General features: G+C 38.2%; 2 protein-coding genes and 2 long non-coding RNA genes across 7 annotated transcripts; 2 read left to right on the top strand and 2 right to left on the bottom strand.

Moving 5' to 3' along the window:
• Positions 1–2,123: 2,123 nt before the first annotated feature.
• Positions 2,124–6,224, bottom strand: LOC109176611. Its single transcript, XM_019326065.1, has 2 exons — positions 6,018–6,224; positions 2,124–2,498 (listed from the first exon to the last, which is right to left on the bottom strand). Exons 1-2 carry the CDS (start codon positions 6,027–6,029, stop codon positions 2,124–2,126), a joined length of 387 nt encoding a protein of 128 aa, XP_019181610.1. The 5' UTR covers positions 6,030–6,224.
• Positions 6,225–8,690: 2,466 nt separating this feature from the next.
• LOC109176585 (osmotin-like protein TPM-1) lies at positions 8,691–12,841 on the bottom strand. Its single transcript, XM_019326045.1, has 2 exons — positions 12,301–12,841; positions 8,691–8,952 (listed from the first exon to the last, which is right to left on the bottom strand). The coding sequence occupies exons 1-2, from the start codon at positions 12,815–12,817 to the stop codon at positions 8,780–8,782; spliced, it is 690 nt and encodes a 229-aa protein (XP_019181590.1). The 5' UTR covers positions 12,818–12,841; the 3' UTR covers positions 8,691–8,779.
• A 4,911-nt stretch (positions 12,842–17,752) lies between these two features.
• On the top strand, positions 17,753–18,726 carry LOC109176586. 3 transcript variants are annotated; one of them, XR_002053418.1, is made up of 5 exons: positions 17,753–17,793; positions 18,059–18,124; positions 18,376–18,467; positions 18,506–18,579; positions 18,657–18,726. It is a non-coding gene; the product is annotated as an uncharacterized LOC109176586 (long non-coding RNA). The 3 variants fall into 3 exon arrangements; XR_002053416.1 differs by lacking the exon at positions 17,753–17,793 and having other exon boundaries at positions 17,963–18,124; positions 18,657–18,721; XR_002053417.1 differs by lacking the exon at positions 17,753–17,793 and having other exon boundaries at positions 17,963–18,124; positions 18,506–18,575; positions 18,657–18,718.
• A 14-nt stretch (positions 18,727–18,740) lies between these two features.
• On the top strand, positions 18,741–19,667 carry LOC109176587. Of its 2 annotated transcripts, none has more exons than XR_002053419.1 (3): positions 18,741–18,826; positions 19,141–19,234; positions 19,619–19,667. It is a non-coding gene; the product is annotated as an uncharacterized LOC109176587 (long non-coding RNA). The 2 variants fall into 2 exon arrangements; XR_002053420.1 differs by lacking the exon at positions 19,619–19,667 and adding an exon at positions 19,449–19,510.
• Positions 19,668–27,748: the final 8,081 nt, after the last annotated feature.

The raw sequence follows: 27,748 nt of genomic DNA, 5'->3' as shown, positions 1-27,748 counted from the left end.
CCACCTGAGGGAATACAAGAAGACGGGCAACCTGCCCTCAGACGAGGCGGACGCCAAGTGTGTACAGAGGAGGGCCCCAACCTACCTGCTCGTTGGGGACATACTCTACAAGCGGTCTTACAATGGCACCTTGCTGCGCTGTTTGTATCCCGACGAAGCAAGGTCGGTCATGGAGGACATCCACGAGGGTACCTGCGCTGCCCACCAGGGACCCCACACCATGGCCCAGAGGGCTATCTTACAAGGTTACTTCTGGCCCAAGATGGGGAAAGAGTGCGCGAATTATGCGAGGAGTTGTCCAACTTGTCAACAATGGCAGAACGGCCCGGGTCGACCGGCCACCATGGGCTCCAGGTGGGGGGTCGACTTAGTCGGGGCCCTCCCTTGGGCTCCGGAAAGAGGAAGTACCTGATAGTGGCAGTCGACTACTTCACCAAATGGGTGGAGGCCGAACCCTTGGCCAGCATCACGAGTGCTAGGTGCAAGCAGTTCATATATAAGAATACATTGTGTCGCTTCGGAGTCCCAATACAGATCATCACAGACAACGGTCGCCAGTTCGAGAGCAAAAAGTTTAGTGAGTTTTGCGCCCAGTGGCACATAACGCACACCCGCGTGGCTGTCTCCTACCCCCAGGCCAACGGACAAGTCGAGAATGTCAACCGCACCATTGTAGATGGTCTACAAAAAAATCTCGAATCAGCGAAGGGCGCGTGGGTAGAGGAGTTGGACGTCGTCCTGTGGACCTACCGCACTACCCCGAGGAGGGCCACGGGGGAGACCCCATTCTCCTTATCCTACGGCTTCGAGGCTCGGGCCCCCGCCGAGGTGGCCATACCATCCTATCGAGCTCAGGTGTATGACCCCGACCAAAATGAGGACAACCACAGTATAGAGCTCCACTTCATCGACGAGAGGAGGGAAGCCGCGGCTGTCCGTGCCGAAAATTACCAGCGCCAGGCCAAGACCTATCATGACAAACGAGTCAGGCCTCGTTATTTCCAGGTGGGGGACTACGTCTTGAGGAGGCGCGAGGCAAGTCAGCCCCTCGAGGGAGGCAAATTCGCCAAGAAATGGGAAGGCCCGTACGTAGTCACAGCCGTGGTCCGTCCCGGCAGCTACAAGCTCAAGACACCAAAGGGCAAGGCGATAGATAGAGTCTGGAACTCCGAGCACCTACTCAAGTATTTTCAATAATTCCTTTATCATGTAAGGCGGCCAGCCCCCCTTTTTTCCTGTTCGATCATATCAATAAATGCAATAAATACTTCGCCACGAATGTGCTCCGCTATCCGGGGAGGAGGTCCTCATCCGGCGTCTCCAACCATTCTAAGGGGTCACGAGGCCCGACCTCGCGTACTAACCCCGACGAAAGAGTCCAACAGCCCAAGTCCGGTGACTTGAGGCCGACGGACGGCCCTAAGGGGGCACGAGGCCCGACCTCGCGTACTAACCCCGACGGAAGAGTCTAACAGCCCAAGTCCGGTGACTTGAGGCCCACGGACGGCCCTAAGGGGTCACGAGGCCTGACCTCGCGTACTAACCCCGACGGAAGAGTCCAACAGTCCAAGTCCGGTGACTTGAGGCCGACGGACGGCCCTAAGGGGTCACGAGGCCCGACCTCGCGTACTAACCCCGACGGAAGAGCCCAGTTGACAGGCTACCCTCTGGGGGCACGGGCCCCGGCCTCGTGCACCTCCTGTAGGAAGGGTGTTTTGAACGAGGGGACTCTCAACGGAGTCCCCCTAAAAAAAAAAAAAAAAAAAAAAAAAACGACGAAGACAATATATATATCCGAAGCAAGCATATAAAATCCACAAAGTGATGGTCCCGGATCCAAAGCAAAAAAGTTCAGAATACATAGCAAAACTCAAAATAAAGGACCTACACCCCGACTAAGGGGCACCCTCCGTATGAGTAGCCTCCGACCGCTCCGCCCCCGGGGCCGCCGTGGGGTCCCCTGCTTGAGAAGATTCGGCAGCCATAGAAGTCTGCGCGGGGTCCGGGGGGGCATCGACCTCAGTTCGTGCCTGCTCCTGGGAGTACGACCTAGGCTCCTCGGCCTCGGGGTCCACGACCTCAGCTGGTAAGCCCCACGCCTCGGGAGTAAATCCCTCATCCCGCTAACGAAGAACCTCATAGACATCGCGCTGCGCGGTGTAATAACCCAGGTTATAAGAGAACACCCCCTCCTCTGCTAGCCTCGCCTGGCCGGGGCCCGTGGCAAGCCAAGTAGTCACCATGGTCTCCAAATGCTCATCAGCGTAGGCCTTCAAGTCACGGCGAAAGCCCTCGGACCTCTTGTAGTTGCGGACGGCATGGATGATCTCCTCCGAGTGCCTCTTCTTCAGAGCCTCGGAGTCTTGCGCCATCTTGCGACTTTCCTCTTGCTTAGCCTCCAATGCCTTCTTCAAATCATCCACCTGCTTGTTGGCCTCTTGTGCCTGCGCCCTCGCGAACCCGAGCTCCTCGAGTGCAAGAGAACTCCGGAGAAAAGCCTGCAAAAAGGGGGGTGAGAAACACACGACAATATCACGGGCAAACACCTAGAAGATAAGGCGCAAGAATTACCGCAAGGGTATCACGGACAAGTGAAGGCAACCCGCCTGCCTGGAAAGACTCCGTTGCCCCACGGCCGAGCATGCCTAAGATAGTGTCACGGAGATGGGCCGCCTCGCCGAGAGAGACCGAGGCCGGATCGCTCGGAGGGGCAGGAGGTGGAGGAGCGGAGGTCCCCACGACGCCGACATTGGCGGAAGGCCGGGCAGCCCTGGCTCGTGTGTCAGCGGGTGGCGCACAGGGAGCCCGGTTAGAGGCGGCCCCCGGCGCGAGCCTCTGTCTTTTGGATGCAGGGCCTCGGGCGGCGGCGGCACGGCGTATCAACTCCCCGCGAGAAACCATCGTGGATGGACCCCCTGCGGTTAAGTCAAGATTATTACAATTAATGGATACCCAAACAAACACCCACAAAAAAAGAGACAACAACATAATGAAGCGCGTGTATTTAAAGAAAGTAAAGGCGGGACAACCTCCTAGCTCGGCGTGGTGGGGGCCGACGTCGACCTCGGGCGGAACGACCTCAGCACCTGACGGGATGGCCTCGACCTCGGACTCAGTGGCGGAGAAGACGGACTCGTAATCGTCCCCACCCCCCGCGGGCTCGGCCTCATCCGAGAGGACCTCGACACGCTCGGAGGACACCTCGGCCACGACCTCGGCCGAGGACTGCGAGGCGCCCCGAGGCGCGAAGGACCCACCCGTGAACCCCAAGGCCACCAATCTCTCCGCGGTCATCAGAGTCCCCACACTAATCTCGTCCTTATCGCCTAGGAACCTCCGGGCACTAGCAACTAAGGACCGGTGGTAGGGGGCGAGGGGCACTTAAGGAAGTAGGCACTCCACGCGGGGGCATTGAAAGGAAGCGTGGGGCCGGTAGAGAGAAACACGAACTTTGTTATCCACTCTCTACTCTTAGGGTCCTTGAATATTTTCATACTGGAGCGGGCCGAGAAGGACACGAACCCCTTGCTCTTGATTCCCGAGGAGTGGCCGGCTTGGAAGATATGGTGGAAGAGGTCAAGTGTGGGCCTAACCCCGACGTCCTCGCAATGGAGAAGGAAAGCTACTAGTATGGAATGTGAGTGGGGGACTAGTTAACCCGGGGCGACCTCATGGTAGTTCAGCACCTCAACTACGAAGGGGTGGAGGGGAAACCGCAAACCCAAAATGAGGGAGAGGATGTGGACGCCGAAGAACCGACCCTCCGGGGGTTCGGTCACATTCTCGTGAGGTAATAGCGCACGGACCTCCACGTCCGGCCCCACGTGGGCCCTCACGAAGGCCACATCGTCCTCGGTCACGCTTGGATAAGTAGAAAGGGGGATAGTGGGGTCAAGCTTGGTACGAATTAACTTACGGTTTGAAGGAGCGACGGACGCCGGCACGGCTTGCAGAGGTTGGGCCTCAACCGGGTGGGCGAGGCCGGCGCGGGCTTCGGCAGTCGATGGGGGGTGGCCGAAGAAGCTATCTTCATCAAGGTCCATGGAGAGTGGATCGTCGCCGATGGAGTCAAGCAAGGCGTCGAGGTCGAAGGACATACAAAACGAAGGGGACGTCGAGGTGGTGCCGTGGCCTTGAGGTGTAATCGAGGTGGTCGGGGAGGTGACGTCCTCCGCGTTGCCGAGTGCGGTTGGGAAAGGCGTTGGTCGTTCGGGAGCCGTGAGTGTGGGGGTGGCCGGCGAGATGAGAGTGGGGGGATGAGAGGATTGTGAGTGAGAGATGTGAAGGAAATGGGAAAAGGAAATGGTTTAAGTAGGGAGAAAATATTGGATAAGGATTTGGGGGGAGGATTTGAAGGGATTTGAATTTTTGAATTTGAAAAGGGGATAAGGAGAGAGAAAGTCAAGCATGGGAAAAGGGGAAAAAGTGATGGATAAGACATGTGAGAAAGGGATGGTTCATAGGCCATGATGTGGGGGGCTTCCAAGGCGGCGCTCATTGGGGTTGGGGACCTCCGTGGGGTGTCCTCAAGGTCCTGACCTCCGTGGGGTGTCCTCATGGTCTGTAGGTACGTGCTTCGCGAGTGGGTATCCTCGGGGCCTCGAGGAACGTGCTTCCGCGAGCCCGGGGTCAACCTTCGGCTAGAACTACTCTCTTTCGTTGACGACGACTCGCAACTCAGAGAGTGGGGAACTCATGATGGATATATTAGGAGAATGGATGCGGGGCACAATCCGACCCGGGGCGGCAGCGTGACACGAGGGGCCTTGGGGACCCCAACGGGGTCCCCGGCGTGGACCTTTAGGTGGACCTCGGGCGGGGACTACTACGTGGACCTCGGGCGAGGACTACAGCGTGGACATCGGGCAAGGACTACTTCGGGGACCTCGGGCAGGGACTACTGCGAGGACCCCAGTTGGGGACCCCATCGGGGCCTCCCCGCGGGACTCGGTCAACTAAGATCCAACCGCCCGCCCTATTCTCTCGGAGGTCGGTTGGGAGAACTATTCAGTATAAAAGGGCGTGTCATTGTCTTGTTAGGACATCTACTTCCTATCATTATTACCATATTTACCTTGTAATTCTCCCGAAAGCACTATCAATACAAAGGTGTCCCCGCGACACACATTCAACGTCTTTCCCAATCCATTATCTATCGGGTTTAGTAATTCGGGTCTACCCCGGATTAATTAAATCCATCATATATATATAATATATAAAAATATGCAATGATATGATGTGTGTGTACGTGTAACCTATCTAAGAAGCATAATGAATATATATTATAAAATAAAATTTAAAAATAGAGGAATCCTCTTCTACTCATTCTCGCAGCATAATGAAGGATCTGGAAGCTTATCCCCACCTTGTCGCAGTCTCGCCCATCACGCCTCAATCCTCTTCTACTCATTTCTTATCTTCATCCTTGCTCTTTCTCTCTGTCTCTCTTTATCTCTCAGATGGTTGAATATTGCTTAGCCACTCTCAATACATCACAAATTTGACAATCATACTACTGTAAATCTAAACTAACAGTGAAAGACGAAAGCTGGGACCATCATCGTTGTAAGTATAATCTATCTATCAAATGTATTTAATTCGTTTAATTTAGCCAAAAAAAATTGTAGATTTATCTGTATGAATTTTTTGAACTCAAAGTCTGAGAAGGCATTATCTATGAATATCTTAAACGATCTTGAGCAATAGGTTCACTTAATCGTCAGTCTAAGATTTTTTTTTTTACTTTAAATTGTGAAATGCATGCGTTGGTAGCTTATTTTATTTCACGACAGCGTACTTGTTCTATGATTATTTTTCTTGATTATTGTAGATCGATGAGTTTTTTCTTTCTTCTCTTTACCACAAATGCTTCTTAACTATTTCCTTCCTGTTTTGTTTTGACATTTTGCAAAATGAGAAGCTTAAAAAGGCGTTTGAAGAAAGATTGTTCAAATAAGTAGATTTCGTATATAGTAATGTCTACAGAATACTGAATAAAGAAGTAAAATTGTATTTACCTTTGTTTTCATCCTAAGATTTTCGCTTACTTTGTCAATTTCTTCATCTCTTGAACTGTTGAAGTAGAATTTGGGCTGATTATTGCTTCTATTTGATTAGAACTGTCTGAGTGGTTGTTCTCTTTATAGCTGACATTGAGAATTGCTATTATTGATTATTCATCGGAATTCTAACAGGCTCATGACTATTTATGACAAAACCTTTTGCTTTTTACTTTGGAAATTGTAAGGCTGAAACTTTTTATTTAGAGCATCCACACTAAGGGGAGATTGTGGAGTTATTTCAAAAGAAATAACTTGGATTGAGTTATTCACTAGTGTGGGATGGAGTTATTAGATGAAATAATCATCCTGCAAATTACAAAATAATGTCAGAAAATAAAGGAAAAGAAAAAGTGAAAGAAAGAAACGCTGCGTGGCCATAACCTGGCGCGTGCAGTCAGCGCGACTGGCGCGCCTGACTTAACTTCTTTTTTTTTTTTTTTTTTTTTTTTTTTTATTCTGTTTTGTTTTATTTTATTTATTTTTTCTCTCCTCTCCCACCTTCTCTTTCCTAATCACTCTTACATTATCCCCACATTCTTCTCAACTAATGTGGATGCTCTAAGATAACTTACTTTGGAAATTGTAATGCTGAAACTTTTTATTTATGATAACTTACTTTTCTTGAAACACTAAATTAGATTTGAAAATTGAAGTTTAAATAATTATTTTTTTGTCAAGCAAATCAGGAAAAAAGCCACGAAATAAATGAAAAAAAAAAAAAAAACTGAAGTTTAACATCCTAATGTTCAAAATTACGTAGTTTTATATGGGCAGGAAAATGCAACAATTTGATTGGTCATGGCTATATGGCTTTAATATATAGAAGGATTTGAGCGCAGTATTGTAATGACCTAAACGATGTCACTTTAAATGGACGGGAAAATAGAGAAATTTGATTGGCCATGATTATATGGCTTTAATATATAGAAGAATATGGGTAAGACAGAATTTTGAAACGAATCTTGTTAGATTCCCATTTACTTTCACCACATTTTCTTTATCATCTGATTTGAAAAATACCAAATCATGTTTTTTAGGAAGGAAAATACGTCAACTATTAACCGTTCTTTTTCTTCATTTAATGGACCCTTTATATTTGCAATGTTAGGGAGGGATACTAGATGGTAAAAAATGTACGAAAAGAAGAATTTTTCTTTAACAAAAGTAGAATATATCGGTAATAAATTTAAAATGTTTTACAATAATTATAATAATGTGTAAAAATTCTAAAAGTAATAATAGATTTGTGTGTGTGTGTTTGTGGTGGGGAGGGGGGATCTAAATTGACTTGTATACTGATGATTTCTTAGGAGACCAAAGACTTTTCAATTTGGAATATTTGTTGTTTTTACTTTTACATATTTAATTTAATTTTTAAATATTTAAAATTAATGAATACAAATATATCATTAAAAACTATAATTAAGATTGTTAAATGACACTCATATAGATATTTTTCTTTAAAATTTTTTAAAAATGAATCTATATGTACATAATATTACTACTTTTACTACTTTAGGTACATAAATTATTCATTATTGTAGGTACATATATTCACTATTATTGATGTCATTTTTATGTACCAGTATTATTTTTATTTATCTACAATATTATTTTTATGTACTTAGATGAAACGTCCATTGTTGCTTCTTTAGATAATATCTTATACAAATTAATATTAGACAATTTTTAAAGGAATAAGGTTCAAATTGGCCACTGAACGTAACTTGAAAATGCAATTAGGCCACTGAACGAAAACAAAGTGCAATTAGGCCACTGAACACTCTAAAAATGTGCAATTTCACCTGATAGCAGGTTACCCTCAAATTTAGTAGGTTATCTGCTTACGTGGCAGCTGAGTTGGCATTTTTAATAAATTTTAAATCATTTTTAATAAATTTTAATAATAAATTTTTATTTTAAAAAATTTTAAAAAAATAAAAATGACTTTATTTTATTTTTTTATTTAAATTTTTATTTTAAAAAATTTTAAAAAAATAAAAATGACTTTATTTTATTTTTTTATTTAATTTTTTTCAATTTTTTATAAAATTTATTATTAAAATTAATTATTAAAAATTATTTAAAAATTATTAAAAATGCTAACTCAGCTGCCACGTAAGCAGGTAACCTGCTAAAATTGATGGTAACCTGCTATCCGGTGAAATTGCATACGTTTGGAGAGTTCAGTGGTCTAATTGCACGTTTTTGGAGTGTTCAGTGGCCTAATTGCACTTTTTGTTCGTTCAGTGGCCTAATTGCATTTTCAGGTTACGTTCAGTGGCCAATTTGAACCTTATTCCTTTTTTAAATTGATGATTCAATTTTTTACAAACTTATTTATTTATTTTGTAAGGGTAAAATTTGTAGTCAGACTCGATCTCCAAATTATATATAGAATCGTTCAAGTTACATTTTATTTTATTTTCCATATTTTAATTAAAATATATGTTACATGCTATAAACTAGTATTCAATGTTGATAAACCTAGTTTAATTTTTTTATTTTTTTTTAAAGAAAGCTTGATATAACAACAAACTAAACTTAATAAGACAAATAAAAACATCCATTGAGAAATATATTATAAAAAGTGGAAGATGTATTACAAAATATATATATGATACAGACTTATTCATAAGATTTATTTAAAGCCTTTATGCTTAACATTATAAGCTAAGGCATTAATACTTCCACAAATCCGTAGTTGATTAATTTGATTATGGGCAGAAGACAACCCTATAATCAGTGGTGTCTCCAGGGCAAGACATAAGGCTGGTTTCATCATCCTTAGGATAACTATAAGCATCAGGGCATCTGGTCTTGAAAAACCTTGAATAATCTGTAGGATTACATGGTACATTATTGGGGCGGCAACAAAATTCTGGGCTTCCTGTTAGGAATATAGCGGAATAATGCGGAAGCGAAGAATCAAAAATTGAGAATTATAGAAGTTAAATAATAGGGGAGAATATAATAAATGACAAAATAAATTAATAAAGTGGGAAAATATAAATATATATATATTAATCTCTTATAAAGAGAAAACAAAGGAATATATATATACTCTACGTATGATAAAGAAGAAAGAATGAATGAATTGATGTTGCATGAATTACAAAAGTTAAACAACTATTTATACAATTAAAAGTGAGAGAGCTATGCGGCATTTGCGTGAAGCTCCGCAACAATCGGTGATGGCATGCAATATGACGTGCAAGAAGTGAAGACATGCATAGCGACGTGGATGGAAGTGGTCTCCATAGGTTTGAGCCATAAAATTTATTATTTTCTAACAATCTCCACCTTGGATCAAATCCATTGTGGAAATTAACAACTGGAACAGCCGACTAAGCTCAAGCATTGCTTGAACTTAATAATAGGAAAAGCTTCAGAATAGCAGGATGGATCACCATCAACTTCCTATGCGACTGAAAGAGCATAAGCAACCATGTTGGTTTCATCATCACTAGCATACCTAGCAGGTTTCTTGATTGTCCTCCTAGGCCGATCCATAGCAATGGAATACTCTCGTAGTGGCTCGACGAGAGGTGTTGTGCTAGTAGATGCATCATCTTTAGTATTACCGTCAGCAGTAGTAACACTATCAATAGGCCTGAATTCAAACTCCACCTTCTCACCAGTACTCTGTGTCTCACCTGTACTGGGAACTTTTCCAGAAGAAAGTAGTGCATTTTCATCAAAAGTGATATCTCGACTCAGAATGATTTTCCGAGAATCAGGAGACCATAGACGATACCCTTTTGACTCAGAAGCATAACCAAGGAAAATGCATTTGACAGCTCTCTGGTTTAATTTACCCGTACTGGAATGAGCATGAGCAGGACATCCAAAAACTCTTAAGATAGAGTAGTCAACAGGATTACCTGACCAAACTTCTTCTGGAATTTTGAAATCAAGGGATGAGTGTGGAGATCTATTTACCAAATAGCAAGCAGTAGAAACGGCCTCGGCCCAAAAATCACGCCGTTTCCATAACCCAGCATTAGAGAGCATACAACGAGCTCTTTCCAATAGAGTCCTGTTCAAACGTTCGGCAACACCATTCTGCTGGGGTTTACCAGGCAAGGTCTTGTGCCTGGCGATTCCATTTGCTGCACAAAAGTCATTGAAATCTGACTCACAGAACTCCAAGCCATTGTCTGTCCTGAGCTTCTTGACCTTTTTGCCTGTCTGAGTCTCAACGAGTATTTTCCACGTCTTGAAAATAGAAAATGCCTGATTTTTATGTTTCAGGAAATAGACCCAGACTTTACGAGAAAAGTCATCAATAATAGACATAAAATATCTACAGCCTCCCATAGACTGGAATTTAGTCGGTCCCCATAAATCGGAATGTATATATTCCAATACATCTTTGGTACGGTGTGTAGCAGTAGAGAAACTAACCCTCTTTTGTTTCCCAAAAATACAATGCTCACAAAATTGTAATTTACCCGTACCTGAACCACCAAGGAAGCCTTTCTTGCTCAGGAGATGCATGCCTTTCTCACTCATATGTCCCAGACGCATATGCCATAATTGAGTGAGATCCGCATCAGACATCGATGAGGATACCGCTACTGAACCTGTCACAGTACTGCCATGCAACACGTACAAGCTTCCAGAACGAGAAGCTTTCATGAGAACAAGAGAGCCTTTTATGATTTTCAGAACTTCACCTTCAGCTATGTACTTGCACCCCAGAGATTCCAAGGTGCCCAAGGATATCAGATTGCGTTTCAAATCAGGAATATACCGAACATTGGTAAGAGTCCTGACAACATTATCATGAGTTTTAATCTGAACACTTCCAATTCCACTAACCTTGCATTGGGTATCATTACCCATCAAGACAACTCCACCATCAACCGGTTCTAGAGAAGTGAACCAATCTTTGTGGGGACACATGTGGAATGTACAACCAGAGTCCAGAATCCACTCGCTTTCACTCCGTTTCTCACCGGAGCTAACAGATAACAACACATCACCATCTGAATCACTTTCAACAACACTAGCTTCAGCGGACTTCTTTTCTCTCTCTTGCTTGTTTTTCAACTTGAAGCATTCAGTCACATCATGACCATGCTTCTTGCAGTACTTACAGGATTTGTTGGACTTATGTCCTTTGGACTTGGATCTAGAATTTTTATTGCTACTCCCTGATTCAAGTGAACGACCCCTTACAGTCAAGCCTTCACCTTTGTCCTCAGACTTAATTTCAAAGTCAAACTTTTCTTTGGACAATAGGTTTGACTTAACACTGTCGAAAGTAAGGGTATCACTACTATTACCATACAGCATAATTTCTTTGAAATGCGTGTATGATCTAGGGAGAGAGACAAGCAATAAAACAGCGCGATCCTCATCTTCAATTATAACATCAATATTTTCCAAGTCCAATAAAATAGAATTGAATTCATCCAAGTGAGATTTAATAGAAGTACCTTCCGTCATACGGATTGTGTACAGACGCTCCTTCAAACGCAGCGTGTTCGCCAGAGTTTTGGCCATATAAAGCGTATCCAGCTTGGACCATAAATCTGACGCAGTCGTCTCACTTACTACCTCACGTAGAACCTCTTTAGACAGGCACAATTGAATGGTTGAACGTGCCTTGTCATCCAAATCTTCCCAATCTTCATCTGTCATTGCAGCCGATTTCTTCTTCTTCCCAGCTAGCGCTTTCTTCAAACCGTTCTGGGTTAGAACGGCTTCCATCTGAACCTTCCAGATAGAGAAGCTAATTTTCCCGTCGAACTTCTCGATATCGAACTTAGTGACAGTCGACATCTTTGAAAATAATTCTCAAATAAACCGCTCTGATACCACTTGTTAGGAATATAGCGGAATAATGCGGAAGCGAAGAATCAAAAATTGAGAATTATAGAAGTTAAATAATAGGGGAGAATATAATAAATGACAAAATAAATTAATAAAGTGGGAAAATATAAATATATATATATTAATCTCTTATAAAGAGAAAACAAAGGAATATATATATACTCTACGTATGATAAAGAAGAAAGAATGAATGAATTGATGTTGCATGAATTACAAAAGTTAAACAACTATTTATACAATTAAAAGTGAGAGAGCTATGCGGCATTTGCGTGAAGCTCCGCAACAATCGGTGATGGCATGCAATATGACGTGCAAGAAGTGAAGACATGCATAGCGACGTGGATGGAAGTGGTCTCCACAGGTTTGAGCCACAAAATTTATTATTTTCTAACACTTCCAAAGGTGGGGCAAGCGTTGTTACACCCTCCGGCAACCCTGAGAGGGGCAAGGCATTCACCGACGATATCCGCCGTGCATGAGACTGGGTGGCATTTATCGGCACCGGGTCTGGTGGGGCCAAAGCTCATGGGGATGTTGAAACAGTCGATGTTGGAGATGTCGAAGAAGTCGTGGTTGTTGAATTGGTTTAGGGAGAATTCAGCCAGGGTGTTCGGCGCTTTGCCCCACCCGGTGCACTGTAACACCCCACCGCAGTCGCCGGTCTCGCACCCACCCCTTCCGCTACCATCAAAGTTGCAGTTTTTGCGACCCCATATACGTGCCATGGCTGTGCCGCGTGGCACGTTGATGTTCCAGCTTTGGCCTTGGTTGAGCTGCTGGCCGCCGCCAACTGGGGTTGCGGCCGCCCAAACGGTGTAGGGGCAGTTGTTTTGAACTTCAAAGTTGACGGCGGAGCTAGATGCGAAGAGGCTGAGGAGGAGGAGCAATGGAAGAGTGGTGATGAGGCAATCCATATTTGTAAGTGAAATGCTAAATTGGTGTGTGATCAGAGTGAAGGCTTGCTCACTATTTATAGATTGGAGGGGTGAGAATATTCAACTTCAATTATTGTAGGCTTGTAATATGATCACCTATTGCGTCACCACATGGTCCAAATGACATGCAATCATTCACACAGCTATGTGGACTATATTATCAAATAATATAAATTTAGTACACAATTAATGCATTTTTAGTATATTAAAAATGTATTTTGTATTTTAAGAAAATACATTATTTGAGTACTGAAAATATATTATTTCGTATAATGTACATTCAGTATAAGAATAATATACTTTTAGTATATTAAAAATATTTTTTATTATGGTTCACACAGCACTGTGTGGACTATAATTTGCCACACACAATTGGCATGCTATATATATATATATATATATATATATATATATATATATATATATATATATATATATATATATATATATTGCCAGGAATAAGCGTTTGCCCAATTGTTTCGACACCAATTCTCAAGATCAAACATTTACCCAACCTTATGCCAATTCAAAAGCTATAATTAATAACGAAAATGTGACTTTATTTCTTTATACTTACATAGCATTCAACTTCAATTTTCAATGGCAAGATGTAGGACGTGTCCTTTTAAACCTTCGTCCAACATAATTTTTACTTAATTGTGCATATTTTCTTTTAATTAAATTGAGTTAATATTTTTGGAAAAATGGTCAAATAGGAGCCTGAACTTTACTAAAAAAGTCACTTATTATGCTCTTAAACTTTCAAAATTTGCAATTAAACCTATAAACATGTTATTTTGAAGCATTTAAGCCTAGAAACTAGTTGGTAACTTCTAATTATAGGTTAACTAGGGTTCCAGTGACCTCTCTTACAGTTTTCGGCAATAATCTGATACGCCATTGATTGGTGATGATCAATGCAGCAAGAATAATGTATATTACCTTATATATGTAATTATAATAATTAGCATTTATGTGTAATTGATAATTAGGAGAATAATTAGTCATTTCATAATTATAATTACATTATTATAGGAAGTGAGATAGTATATATAGGGTACTCTATGTAATGTTAAAGGCATGCAGAAATCATTTATATTGAAGAGTTCTTCATCATTTTCTTTCGTTATATTGTTTTTCTTTTGGAGTTACCGTAACTCGAATACGGATTGGAGCCAGAAGCCTGCTCGAAAGGTTTCTTTCGTTGCGTACTAAATTTCAGTACGTAACATTGGTACTTTCATTGAGAGGATTTGTAGATGCATCACGTAACAATTGGTGCTTTCATTGATCCCATTGGTGAGAGTATCTCATATCTTTTATTTATTTATTTTTTTTTTGTTTTGTTGCATCCCTTAGAAATTATTAAAAAAAAAAAAAAAAGGAGAAAAAAATTTGAAAAAAAAAAACGACAGAAAGGAAAAAAAAAAAAAAAAAAAAAAAAAAAAGCAACAAGTATTTACATTTCTTCCATTGTTTGATCCTTTCTTTTTTATTCACATATCCAAAAAAAAAACACAAAATTTTTTCTTATTCGTATTTTTTCTTTATCATTATCTTTTTTTTTTTCATTACAATTCTTGAAATCAACTTATTGATTTTTTACATACCGATGACAAATCGGTTAGTAACAAATCTCTCAGTTTTCGTCCATAATCAAATTATCCACACCAATAATTTGAATCTCCAACTCCAAACCATTAATAAAACATTGCAAAGTTTGATTGTATCAATTGAGGAGATTAACCATTGCACTAGCAATTATTCTTCTCACAACAATCTTCATCAATTATTGGAAAAAGATCAACATCAACTAGATGGCCCGAGAAAGCATGTAGATATCCTCAATGAAGGAGTGCCAAAAGATCAACTACAATTTGAGGTGTCAATGAATGTGGTTGATGATAAAAGTGTTAGTGATCTCACGGAGTTAAGCATGGACAAAAATTTACAAATCTTCGACAGGCTTCCACCATTGATATCACCACCACCCCTTCCTAGTATTCCATTGACAATTGAAGAACCAATGACAGTTATGAAGAATTGTACAAGTTTGAGTCCTAATAAGGAGGATGAAAGTGTGTCAGAAAAGATTAATGTACCACTAGTTTCTCCTACCGAAGAAAACTACCTCATGGAAAACACAGTTTATATCCCAGAGAACACACTGCAAGATACCATAGATTTTGTTACCGGGCTACACAATGAGGAATTCTCATTTGTCTGTATATTGCAACGGTGTTGGTTCAGTCTAACCTTGTACTTGATGTACAATCTTCCTAACAATTTTCAACCAAAAATTTGGGTTGAATATTTGTGTTGGGTAGAACTCCAGAGAAGAACCACTTATACTTCCACCTTGAGGACAAGGTGATTTTCGAAGAGGCAAGGAGTGATACGCCATTGATTGGTGATGATCAATACAGCAAGAATAATGTATATTACCTTATATATGTAATTATAATAATTAGCATTTATGTGTAATTGATAATTAGGAGAATAATTAGTCATTTCATTATTATAATTACATTATTATAGGAAGTGAGATAGTATATATAGGGTACTCTATGTAATGTTAAAGGCATGCAGAAATCATTTATATTGAAGAGTTCTTCATCATTTTCTTTCGTTATATTGTTTTTCTTTTGGAGTTACCGTAACTCGAATACGGATTGGAGTCAGAAGCCTGCTCGAAAGGTTTCTTTCGTTGCGTACTAAATTTCAGTACGTAACATAATCACTGACGACCGGACGGTCGCCAATCGTGTTTGAAGGAGGTACCAACTGGTCCACTTTCTCCTTCGCCTCAGAAGGCAACCAATACAGGATCAAGACTTGACACTCACAATGTGTGAGTAACACCCCATTTGGTGGGCTCCTCGTGAACAACAAGCGCTTGCCCTCTCACTTGACACTGCTGGAAATCTTTCATTTTCTGACCACATTTCCGACCACCTAGAATATTGGTCGAAAAAAATGAATTTTTTTCACTTTTCCGTCGAAAGATTATGGTGGACGGAAATAGGTCGGAATTTCCGACCACCATTACTTAGTGGTCGGAAAAACGACTACAAAGTAATGGTGATCAGAAATTTCTTTTGGTTGTTTAAATTTTTAAAATTTATCTTATTTATTATTTCCGACCATCTTCAAACGTGGTCGGAAATTCTTTTTTTTTTTTTTTTCATTCATGTCATCCCATGGTATAACGATCACATAATTTATCATTTTATCATTAATTATTTTATGCATACTCTTTTTTTTTTTTTTTTATGTTTTGATTTTAACTTGCATTTCTTCAATTGATCACGACACAGAGTTTAATGGTAGTATGTTAAAATGTCGTAATATTCAATATAAACAATCAATTTCACATACCTTTGTGCAAATTAGATACTTCAAAACTATCTATTAATAGTACATAACAAGAAAAATATACAAAGACAATGATTTTTTACAACATCTTTTATACAAAAGACAATATATAGTTTTGTCGAAAATCGTTGTCTTTCTTTGATTTTTTTAAAAAATAACAATTTATTTATCCGTTGTTGTTAGTATTTTATCTTTAAACACACATTGAATACATAATACATTTACAAAAATTTGATGTCTTTGTGTATTTTTTAAATGACAATGATTATTTTAACTCTTGTCATTTTTTAGAAATAGAAAAATTAGAGATATAGAGAAATGAATAAATGATGTAAACCAACCCCAGCTTATACACTGCTCTCAGCACTCACTCCCTTTGCTGTTTAGACACTCACTTCCTTCGCAGCTGTCACTCCCTTCGCTACCGCCAACACCTCCTTGTACCTCCTAGGTATTTCCCATTTCCAGATCTATATTATGCTGCCATTCCGGCCAATCCAGCCGGTGCATCTCTCATAGGCTTCACTGTTGGATTCGCCTAAGACTCGTCTACCTTCGTCGCCGAACAGATCATATAGGGGGCGCGGTGCAGCTTTTTGATTTCCTAGCTCTGACCATCGCAATCGGTAATTTTCTCCCTCTTCTACTAAGTCAAACCATTTTCCTCTTATTTTCGTTTTGTCTGCCCCTGCTGCAATATGATATATTTGTTAAAAGTTTTTTCCCCTGATTATTTGAAGTATAGTTATGTTGGCTTTTGATATTTTCGATGAGGATTACTAATCTGATTAGCAAGCTGGGAGATAGTTTTATTTTGGATTGAATATGCTATTAGGGTTTTATAGTTGATTTTCTGGTTTCAAAGGTTTTTTGTATATATGATTTGCTTTGGTTTTTAAGTTGAATGGTTATATGTGCAGCAGAAGAAACATAGGCATTCAGGGTTCTCCTAGCTAGGCAAGATTATACATTTTTATTGATACATACATTTTTATGTATTTACTTTTCTGGAGTGAATTTTACTTTGACAGATAAGATGTTTATGTAGTTTATGCCTAAAGAATCGTTTGCATTTCTGTATAAATATGTGGTATTATATGTTATAATATATGCTAGATATCTTTGTGAGGTATGGTTATATGGTGTTTCTAGTCCTGTGAACTGTTGAATGTGCTTTATTGGAAGGATTTAGTTTTGAAAACTTGGTTTATTGCTAAGAATTTAGTCTTACTAACCTTGTCTATTCACATATCAAAGTTGTGGTCTGTAAACATGCTCTTTTACTCTTGTTACAATAATGTATTACTTTTATTTGCAGTTAAATAGATCATGTGGTTCTATCTCTGTTTTTTACTCCAAAAATAGATGGTCTTAAACAAGCACAATACAAGGACGTTGACAAACATTATTTTGATCAGCTAGTCCAGCTTAATTAAGGTAAATCTTTAAAATTTTAGGTGAGGTATTTAACATGTTAGTCATTGTTTGTCTCATTATTATATGTATGTAGTTGTATAACAAACTTATATGTTCTTTGACAGACAACTGAGATGGCAAACAACGACCTGGATAGATACTGCGTACAATACCCACTGCTTTTGTTGCATTACATCAATAATTCCTCAATTTATAACACTATAACTCTCATATGCCATGAGAGAGGCTAAATAGAAAATAGGGCCAATTTAAATGGAACAGAGGGATTGTTTATTTCATAATATATATATATATATATATATATATATATATATATATATTCCTTATTCGTTAACTGTGGCAGCACACTTACATCTCATTATATCTTGTTTTGCTGGCCTAGCTATAATCTTTTTCAATAATGTGCAGATTATTGACACATCAATTGATTCTCTCTTGTTTCTGTTGCTGCTGCAACATCAAACAATGCATATGGTAGTTATTAATTTACCTTCCCACTCTGTTTGATATTCTGTTTTTTTATATATATATATAATATATAATTTTTTGGTAAAAAATTAAATTCGTGATTCAGTAGTTTGTTGATAGAGATACTATTATGAAACTGTTTATTGTTATTTTTTTCTTGAAATTTTTTGCTCTAGGGGATTGTAGATATCTAATGAAGTGATAAATTGAATGATAATGAGCTTTCTTGTTTTAAAAAATCTAATTTGAATTTGCAGATTACTCAAATGGGCATGCATCGACAGTTAGCTCTGTTATTGTTTCAAACTTGAAAACTGGTGTCAGAAAAGGAGCATGGGACAAAGTAGAGGTACTTACAAATTATTTTAAATTTGTGAAGTACTGAAGTGTAATACCGGCATTCAAGGCTGCTGCTGAGAGTCTGCTAATTACCTCTGATCTGTCACCAGCAGATTTAGTAAGTTCAGGGATGTACTTTCATTATGTTTACGAGTTAGGGGTGGCCCAATCTGATTGGTTGCTTCTTTTCTTGAACTAGGGCCAATATGGAATACTTTAAGGATCTTGCAAATGCTTAAGAACCAAAGGTATATGTTCTGCATTTGCTCATTTTCGGAACTTTCGGGTTTGTCCCTCAGTTGTCTTGGGATTTCAACATGAGAAGCATTTGTAATCCGCAACATCGTAAATCTGGTGCCTTCTTATGAGGTAACTATTATGTTCTGAATGATGATTACTAACCATGCACCACTTTCTAATCTATTGCTACATCTCTAGTGGAATAATACGCATCCAAGATATTATATATGAATATAGATTTGCTGTTAATGCAGACTGGTCATGTTGTTCTTGTTGTTATTGTTTTTTACTTTTTTTTTAATAAATAAACATATAAGGTGCTCAAAATTTTGTGATTCACTCTTCAATAATAACACTGAAGTGATTGTCGTTGTCCTTACTTTTGATGAAGCATAATAGTAGATTAGTTTAGCAAATTTTACAGTAATTTTTTATCCATTTAGACATGCAATGAGAATTCAAGATCTTCTCAACCAATGCTTTATTTTATACATCACATTGGTGCTAATTTCTAGCACGGTTTAATGTCTCCACAAGGTTAGTCATCCTACACGTTTTGGTTAAGTACATAGATATGTCATTTTTCTACCAAAATCATGTAAAAAATGTCAGATTATAAACATTCTTAATTCTTGATATCACTTCTAATTTGTTGCAAGTTGGTAGTTCAACTTTGAGTGCTCCTTTTTCGTTTTTCTCCCTTCTTAATCCAAATGTTTTCCACTTATTCATTTTAATTGAAAATTTTCAGTTGTTTAATGGCTGCCATAGCATGCGTTGTTGGATTACATTATGGGCACATTCTTGTTCATGGCAAGGTAAGATGCACTCTGCTCCCTGGGGAGCTATGTGTCTCACTTACAAAGGCAAAGCTTTATAACTAACTTGCAAGCTTTGGATTGTACTTCTTCACTTGGTCAGAAGTTACAGAAGGCTAAAGTTATCCAAAATGTATACAATCTCTGCCACATTGGTCTCAAGGATTTTTCTGTCCAAGGTCAGTTATTGTTCAGGATACCAATTTCACTCTTGTTTAAGACGTGAAGCTATTTACCGAATGCTAATGTGGTAATTTGTGGTTATGTTACATGGTTCATTCTGGATATCTCCGAACAACTTCTCCGGTTGCACCAAATGGTAATTTTCCTATTATACTTGTTAATCTACATCTCATCAGTTACCTTTATATTGGTTCAGCTTTAGTGCATAGGTTTTCAGGTTTAACTTGAGCATTTCCCTTCATTGTTATTTATTTACCTATCTTTAAATGGAAGACAAAAATAAATAGTACTCTGTAACATAAAACAAGGTAAGGTGTTCTGTCCCCCTCCTCCCATGTACTTTCCTTTTGGACATAAATAAAACGCCAAATTGACTACCATCCAGAGTATGGTGTTTCTATGCTTTTTTAAAGAAAAAAATGAAAGAATAATTTAATTTTTCCTTTCTTTTCAGTTTACTAATATAATTATTTGAAGGGAATTTATGCTTTTGGTAATTAAATCCTATCATTATTTTCTTCAACTTGCAGAGATAGAGCTGGTGGATACACAAGATTGTTAAGAACAAGAATACGTGTTGGTGATGCTGTACCTATGGTTCCTATATTGAGCGCGATATTTACCTTATTTGCATTTAGTTCAAGAACCTATTATAGCTTTTGTTTATTTTGAATATAAACTGTAAAGAAAATATATAGCAAAAAGTTACATTGGAAAAGGCTATCATCTAAAATATTCATGAAAGAATTGTGTTCAAGTGTATGAAATTTGTATATGTTTTTCAGCAAATATATATATATATGTATATATATATATATATATATATATATATATATATATATATATATATATATATATATATATATATATTTCATTACAGAGGAATCCTCTGTAGTGAAATGAATTTTTTTTATTGATTGCGTCCAGTTTTCCGACCACCAAAGTGGTCGAAATTTCCGACCCCCAATGGTCGGAAAATCTGAACCCACCTAACTAATATCTTGGCCTTTTTTTCCGACGGTTTCAAAAAAGTGGTTACTCTTTCCGACCACTCTCTCTGTTTGTCGAAGATAGCGTGGGGAATTTTTCCGGACACCCAAATTGGTCGGAAAAGAGGTCGGAACAGGTGTTTCCGACCTATTTAAGGCCATTTCCGACCACTTTTTGGTGGTTGGAAAATGGCAAATTTCCAGCAGTGTGAGAGACTATTCAGTGACCATAATTTACCATTTTGTCGGTTTTGGGTGTTGGGCTCATGGGTGGGGGATTTCCTTTTGTAGGCAAGGTTATTTTCGTTTTTTTTTTTTTTTGGTTATTTGTTTTTTTTTTTGTTTTTTGTTATTTGTTTTTTTTTTCTGTTTTTTTTTTCTTTTTGTACTTATATATATGTATATACACACACAAAGATTAGTAGTTGAACAAAATGTTGTTTTTCTTTGTTAAAATCACCTCATATATATTCACTTCCTCCGCCTAATAAAAAAATACTAATCTTTATAGTCGTTAACTATTTAACTATTAAATCATTAAACAAATTAAAGTCAGCTTAATGCAGCTTTCTTCATAGACTGCAATTCACCAAAGATTTATAAGGGGAGTTTGGAGACCAAAGACTTTTGAATCATTTATTACCTATGAGGGATTGAAAGCAATGTGTATTTAGTGGTCGTATTCTTTAGGCCCCGTCTTGCAAACGATATGATAGATTTTTTTGTCTAATAGTTTAATTTTGACCTTTTATAAGTGTTGGGCGGAGGTTTAGAGGACTAATTAAGTCTAGCATCATGCCATCAAAATGTGGTGTTGATTCTTACACATGTATAAAGAAATAAAGATACATCTTCACTATTAGTTATAACCTTTGGCGTAGTGATAAACGTTTGATCTGACAATTCACACATTTATTATAACATAGTAATCATATTATTGAAAAAAAATATCACTACTAGCACTACGTTGCCTGCACGGGCTTAGCTCAATGGTTCAGTATGCCGGATTCGAACCTCAGTGGCAGCAGTGTGGGGGTTATGCCTAAAGTGAGCAGATCCCTTGTGCACCTATGATTTACATCCTCCCAAATGCTCCGTCGGGTAGGGGTGTGAGATGCCCTTAGAGTTGGGGATTCGACCTTTTTGGGAGAAGAATATGACTACTCGGTTTTTGTTTAAAACATTACGTGTTATTATAGGCTGACAAGGAAACGGCTGACAGAAGAAAATTCTCTCTCTAGGGTTTCTAGGGTTCCCTCCCGTCTCTCTGGTTTTTCTACGGTCGATCACCGGTAACCAACGCAACAGTGCGGCAGCGTCGAACTCTAAGCTTCTCCGACTTACCTGATGTCGACGACGCCGGCGGAAGCTAGTGTTGTGGCCATAACGGAGCGCTGGGCAGATATGGCGATGGAGGAGGACGGCTTCACTTTCGAGCCAGTGCTGGATGATTTAGGGGCGGACGCAACCGGCAGTGAGGAGACTTGGCGGCTTGTTGGCCGTTTTTTGACACGTAAGATGGTGAAGATTGAGTTCATGAGCCAGGTTTTGACATCAGTTTGGCAATCGGTCAAGGGCATGCAGGTTACAGAAGTACAACCCCGGCTTTTTATGTATGTTTTTCACCATAGAATTGACATAGAACGTGTGATGGAGGAGGGTCCGTGGGCGTACGGCAACTGGTTTGCCAACAGCTTACGGACGGGATGTTGCCGGGCAATGTAAGTTTGGATACTCTTGACATGTGGGTACAAGTTCACAACTTGTCGATGGGATATACGTCGGACAAAATATTGGAGCAGATTGGAAACACCTTAGGTTCGTTCATTAAGGTGGATGACAGGTTTGTGGGTGCCCCATGGAAAACACAGATGGCAGGTTCTATACATGGGTGCAGGGTGGCTAGGGGAGCCCCCTATCTCACACTTGTTTTTCGCGGATGACAGTCTATTGTTCTTCAAGGCGAATGTCCAGGAGGCCACTGTGGTTAAGCAATGCCTGAAACGCTATGAGAATTTGTCTGGTCATATGGTTAATTTTTATAAATCTAATATCTATTTTAGCAGAAATACACAGGCGGCGGATAGACAGGCTTTGGCGAGTTGTTTGCAGGTGGAACAAGCCCCCAACTTTGGAAAATATCTTGGTCTTCCTTCGTTTGTGGGTAGGAATAAAAGTGCAGTCTTTTCTTATGTGGAGGATAAAATCAGGCAGATGATTGGGGCATGGAACAAGAAGCTGCTCTCTAGGCTGGTAAAGAGGTTTTATTAAAAAGTGTGGCTCAATCTATGCCTACCTTTACGATGGGTATTTTCTTACTGCCTGACTCTGTTTGCCTGTCTATTGAGATGACCATGAACAGGTATTGGTGTGGGAGTGGAACAGAGAGGAAAATTCACTAGAAGGCTTGGGATAAAGTATGTATTCCTAAGAAATATGGTGGATTGAGTTTTAAGGACGACCTTCAGAATTTTAATTTGGCAATGCTGGGAAAGCAGGGTTGGCGTTTCCTCACAAATCCCAATTCTCTGGTTGCAAAGGTTTATAAGGCACGGTATTATCCTAATACCTCTTTTGTGGATGCAACCATAGGTAATTGCCCAAGTTATTGCTGGAGGAGTATTATAGTTGCGCATGATACTGTAGTTGCTGGCGTGAGACGAAGAATAGGTAATGGTAAAGCAACTCTAATTTGGGGATATCCGTGGTTACCTGATAATCCCAGTCCTTTGGTCCAGACAGAAATGCCATGGAACTCAGGGATGCTTTGGTAGTTGGATTAATTGATCAGCAGACTAATACTTGGGATCCACATATCCTTTCTGATTTATTTATCCCAGAGGATGTGACCAGAATATCTAGACTCCCTGTAAGCCCGGATTATGAGGACTCATGGTATTGGCTTGGCGACCCTAAGGGAATATATTCGGTAAAGAATGCCTATAGAAAACTTGTTGGTGATTATGTGCATGCCCCGGGTGCTTTTGATAAATGGGCAACTATATGGAAGTTAAAGGTTCCTCCCAAGTGGAAAACTTTTTTATGGATGGCAGTTTGTGATATCCTCCCTACTGCCAATAACTTAATTGTAAGGAGGGTAGAAGTAGATCCTACATGCCAAATGTGTGGCTTGGCTCATGAAAATGTTATGCATGCTTTACTTTGCAATTATTCTAGACTTGTTTGGGATGTTGCACACTTAGCTATCATGAATATTGTAGAGGATTCTTTTCCCTCATGGCTTATGGGTGTGTTGGCAGTATTAACCGAGGAGCAGATTGGTTTGATGGTAGCCATGCTATACCATCTTTGAAGGAGCCGAAATGCGGCGATATGGGATGGATCGTTATTGCACCCCAACGTTTTCCGACGACAGGCCGTGGCATCCATGCATGCATTCGGCCAGACCCGACCGCGAAACCAGAGCCACGAGCAGCCAGTCGCGCCCTCCCCTGCACTCTATGCACGGCCGCGCTGCTATGTCGACGCCGACTACAAACCAGCTTCCGGTGAATCAACGTATGGAGCGTCCTCCTAGCCACGGATGGATCTTTTATCGCAGCAACAAGTGGAAAGCTGCATGTCTGCTTCTCACCTCTTATGGCGGAAGCGGCGACTTGTAAGGAAGCCTTGTCCTGGTTGAAGGGAAGCAATGTCATGATGGTGGATTTTCTCACGGATTGTTCAGAATTGCAGAGCACTTTGCACCACAGCTCGTCAGCTATATTGTCATATGTTGGGGTCATGATAGACCACTGCAAACTATCTATGGCTTCATTTAATTTTTGCCCTCTTAATTATGTTTGTAGACAAGTTAATTTACATGCGCATACCTTAGCTTCGTTAGCTTTTTTTCAGGATCATTCTATGTATTGGGATGCTATCCCTCCTGACTCTATTGCTTCGATGATTAATTAATATAACCGTTATGGTTGTTTTTTTAAAAAAAAATAGGCTGACAAGTGATTATAGTATTAAATTTTATTAATTAGGCTATGTGCAGTGTTTGAAGTTTTACTTTTCTATACAACTAGTATTTGCACCCATGCGATGCACGGAATGAATTTGTTAAGAATATATGAATTTATATATAATTATTTAAATTAGAACATCAAATATTATATAGTGCACTTAAAGATATGGTTTAGATCGTTTATATATTTTAATGATATCATTTCTTGAATTTGTGCAAATAATTGATCAAATTAATAGCTAATGTCTAGATGTACGCATGCGGTGCTATAACTTTAAAGATTTTATTTATCATTGTTTAGTATTTTCATAAATTAGGCAAATGTGCTCGTACTCTAACAGCTCAGTTATAGAAATGAATTGCTATCCTTATTCATTTGTATGGAAGATATATATTTTTGTCTAAATATATAACAATTTTATCACTTAAAAAAAAAAACTTAATATCACCGATTATATTTACACATTATTGAAACCACTTTCTAGACGACATTGCTAGTGGCAACACAATCTTGTTCATCTTCATCTAGAGCTAACACCTTCAATCCAACATGACGGGTTACTTGGGTGAAAATATATAATGGTAGAATCTCAATTAGTTATCCTTTTATATTTTCAGTCAATTAGTCAATTAGAATATCAAATGCAGTGATATTTTTACATAATTTTCGTTCCATTTTTAATTGATGATGTAGATATTATTATTGAAATATTTCCATTCTTTACTTTTACTATTTTTTAAAATATGCATTTACTATTGATAATGTAGAATATTATTATTGAAATATTTCCCTCAAATTTTTAATTAAAATGCAATGATCTGACCATTTTTTTCTTGTTTTTTAATCAATTATGGATCATTTTTTATTTGAAGTCAATTATTAATATTCATTTCCTCTTATAATTTCAGTCAATTTGTAATATTAGATTCATTTTCAGTCAATATTTCTTTTTTATTTTTAGTCAATTAGTCAATTAGAATATTGATGCAATGATATTTTTACCTAATATTTTCGTTTCATTTTTAATTTTCATTGACTATTTATAAATAGTTATGTTGTGAAACCGTGTCCACATTGCAAGGTGGACACAATTCTATTTTCATAATTACTGAACTATATGTTCATAATTATAAAACTATATATTCATAATCTCTGAACTTCATATTCATAATTATTGAACTCTATATTCACAATTACAAAACTCTATGTTCATAATTATTGAACTATATGTTCATAATTATAAAATTATATATTCATAATTTGTGAACTTCATATTCACAATTATTGAATCTCTATATTCATAATTACATAACTGTAAGTTCATAATTATATTCACAACACTATATTCATAATTATAAAACTATATGTTCATAATTTTTGAACTATATATTCATAATTATGAACAATTTTGAAACGGTGTCTACCTTGCAAGGTGGACACGGTTCCACAGCATAATTTATCAGGTCAATAATACTAAAAAAAAAAAAGAAATAATAATAATAATAATAAGAACCTTTGGACTTCTCAATACTTACCCACATTGATTGTCAAACAATTGTGTTTGTAAGAGAAGTAATATATAGAGGAGCTCAAGAGCTCCTCTTTCCAAACATTTTCAATATGGGATCAAAATGATCCAACATCATTTACAAAGGGAGCCCGTGGCTCCCTTTTGTCTTATTATAATTATTTTTAATTTTAATTTTATTTTGTATATTGTTTTGTTTGGATTATTATTATTATTATTATTATTATTATTATTATTATTATTATTATTATTATTATTATTATTATTATTATTATTATTATTATTATTATTATTGATAAATTCGTCAAAATTTTAACGAATTCGTCATTTTAACATTTTAAGTTAAATCATAACAACAAAAATTTTATATAATAACTCAGAAATTTGCTTCAAACTACTAATAACTAATACAACACATACATTTTGGGTTAATCTTTACCAATAACTATTCCAATAATATTACCAATTAATAGATTTTGATTACAGTTATAACTATTACCAATAATATTATCAATTATATTATATTATAGAATATAATACCATATATAATATTACCAATTAATAGATTTTATTTAATTTCCATTTGACATTTACTTACCAAATAAGTTTTGAATCTCTATATTCATAATTACATAACTATATGTTCATAATTATGCTCACAACACTATGTTCATAATTATAAAACTATATGTTCATAATTGTTGAACTATATATTCATAATTATGAACAATTTTGGAATCGTGTCTACCTTGCAAGGTGGACACAATTCCACAGCTTAATTTATCGGGTCAATAGTACTAAAAAAAAAAAAAAAAAAAAAAAAAAAAAAAAAAAAAAAAAAAAAAATCTTTGGACTTCTCAATACTTGCCCACATTGATGGGAAAGTAATTATGTTTGTAAAAGGAGCATTGCTCCTCTTATATAGAGGAGCTCAAGAGCTCATTTTCTAAATATTTTCAATGTGGGATCAAATGATCCAACATCATTTACAGAGGGGGGTCCGTGGCACCCTTTTGTCTTTTTCTTATTTATTTTAGTTTTAATTTTATTTTGTATATCTTTTTGTTTCGATTACTATTATTATCATCATCATCATTATTATTATTATTATTATTATTATTATTATTATTATTATTATTATTATTATTATTTGATTGTTGATAAATTCGCCAAAACTTTAACCAATTCGTCATTTTAACATTTTAACTTTAATCAAAACCCCCCAAAAAATTATATAGTAACTCAGTAATTTGCTCCAAATGGCTAAAAACTAATACAACACATACATTTTGTGTTAATCTTCCACAACCCCCATAAATAATAAATAAAAAATAAATAAAAAATAAATAAAAACTAAAATAAGAAGACAAAGTTGAAGCTTCTTAAATAAGAATTTTGACATCTCAATACTTGCCCACATTGATGGGCAAGAAATTATGTTTGTAAGGGGATCATTGCTCCTCTTATATAGAGGAGCTCTCTCTTTCAAACATTTTCAATGTGGGATAAAAATGATCTCAAAATCATTTACAAAGGGAGTCCGTGACTCCCCTTTGTC

The sequence above is a fragment of the Ipomoea nil genome, unplaced genomic scaffold (assembly GCF_001879475.1).
Source record: "Ipomoea nil cultivar Tokyo-kokei standard unplaced genomic scaffold, Asagao_1.1 scaffold0715, whole genome shotgun sequence".
Lineage (NCBI taxonomy): Eukaryota > Viridiplantae > Streptophyta > Magnoliopsida > Solanales > Convolvulaceae > Ipomoea > Ipomoea nil.
This window is presented reverse-complemented; position numbering and strand designations above follow the sequence as displayed.

Coding starts and splice junctions, on each gene's coding strand:
- LOC109176585 (XM_019326045.1), bottom strand. CDS start 12,817: ATGGATTGCCTCATCACCACTCTTCCATTGCTCCTCCTCCTCAGCCTC. Junction 8,953..12,300: donor CAACGCTTGCCCCACCTTTG/GAAGTGTTAGAA, acceptor TATTCCTAACAG/GAAGCCCAGAATTTTGTTGC.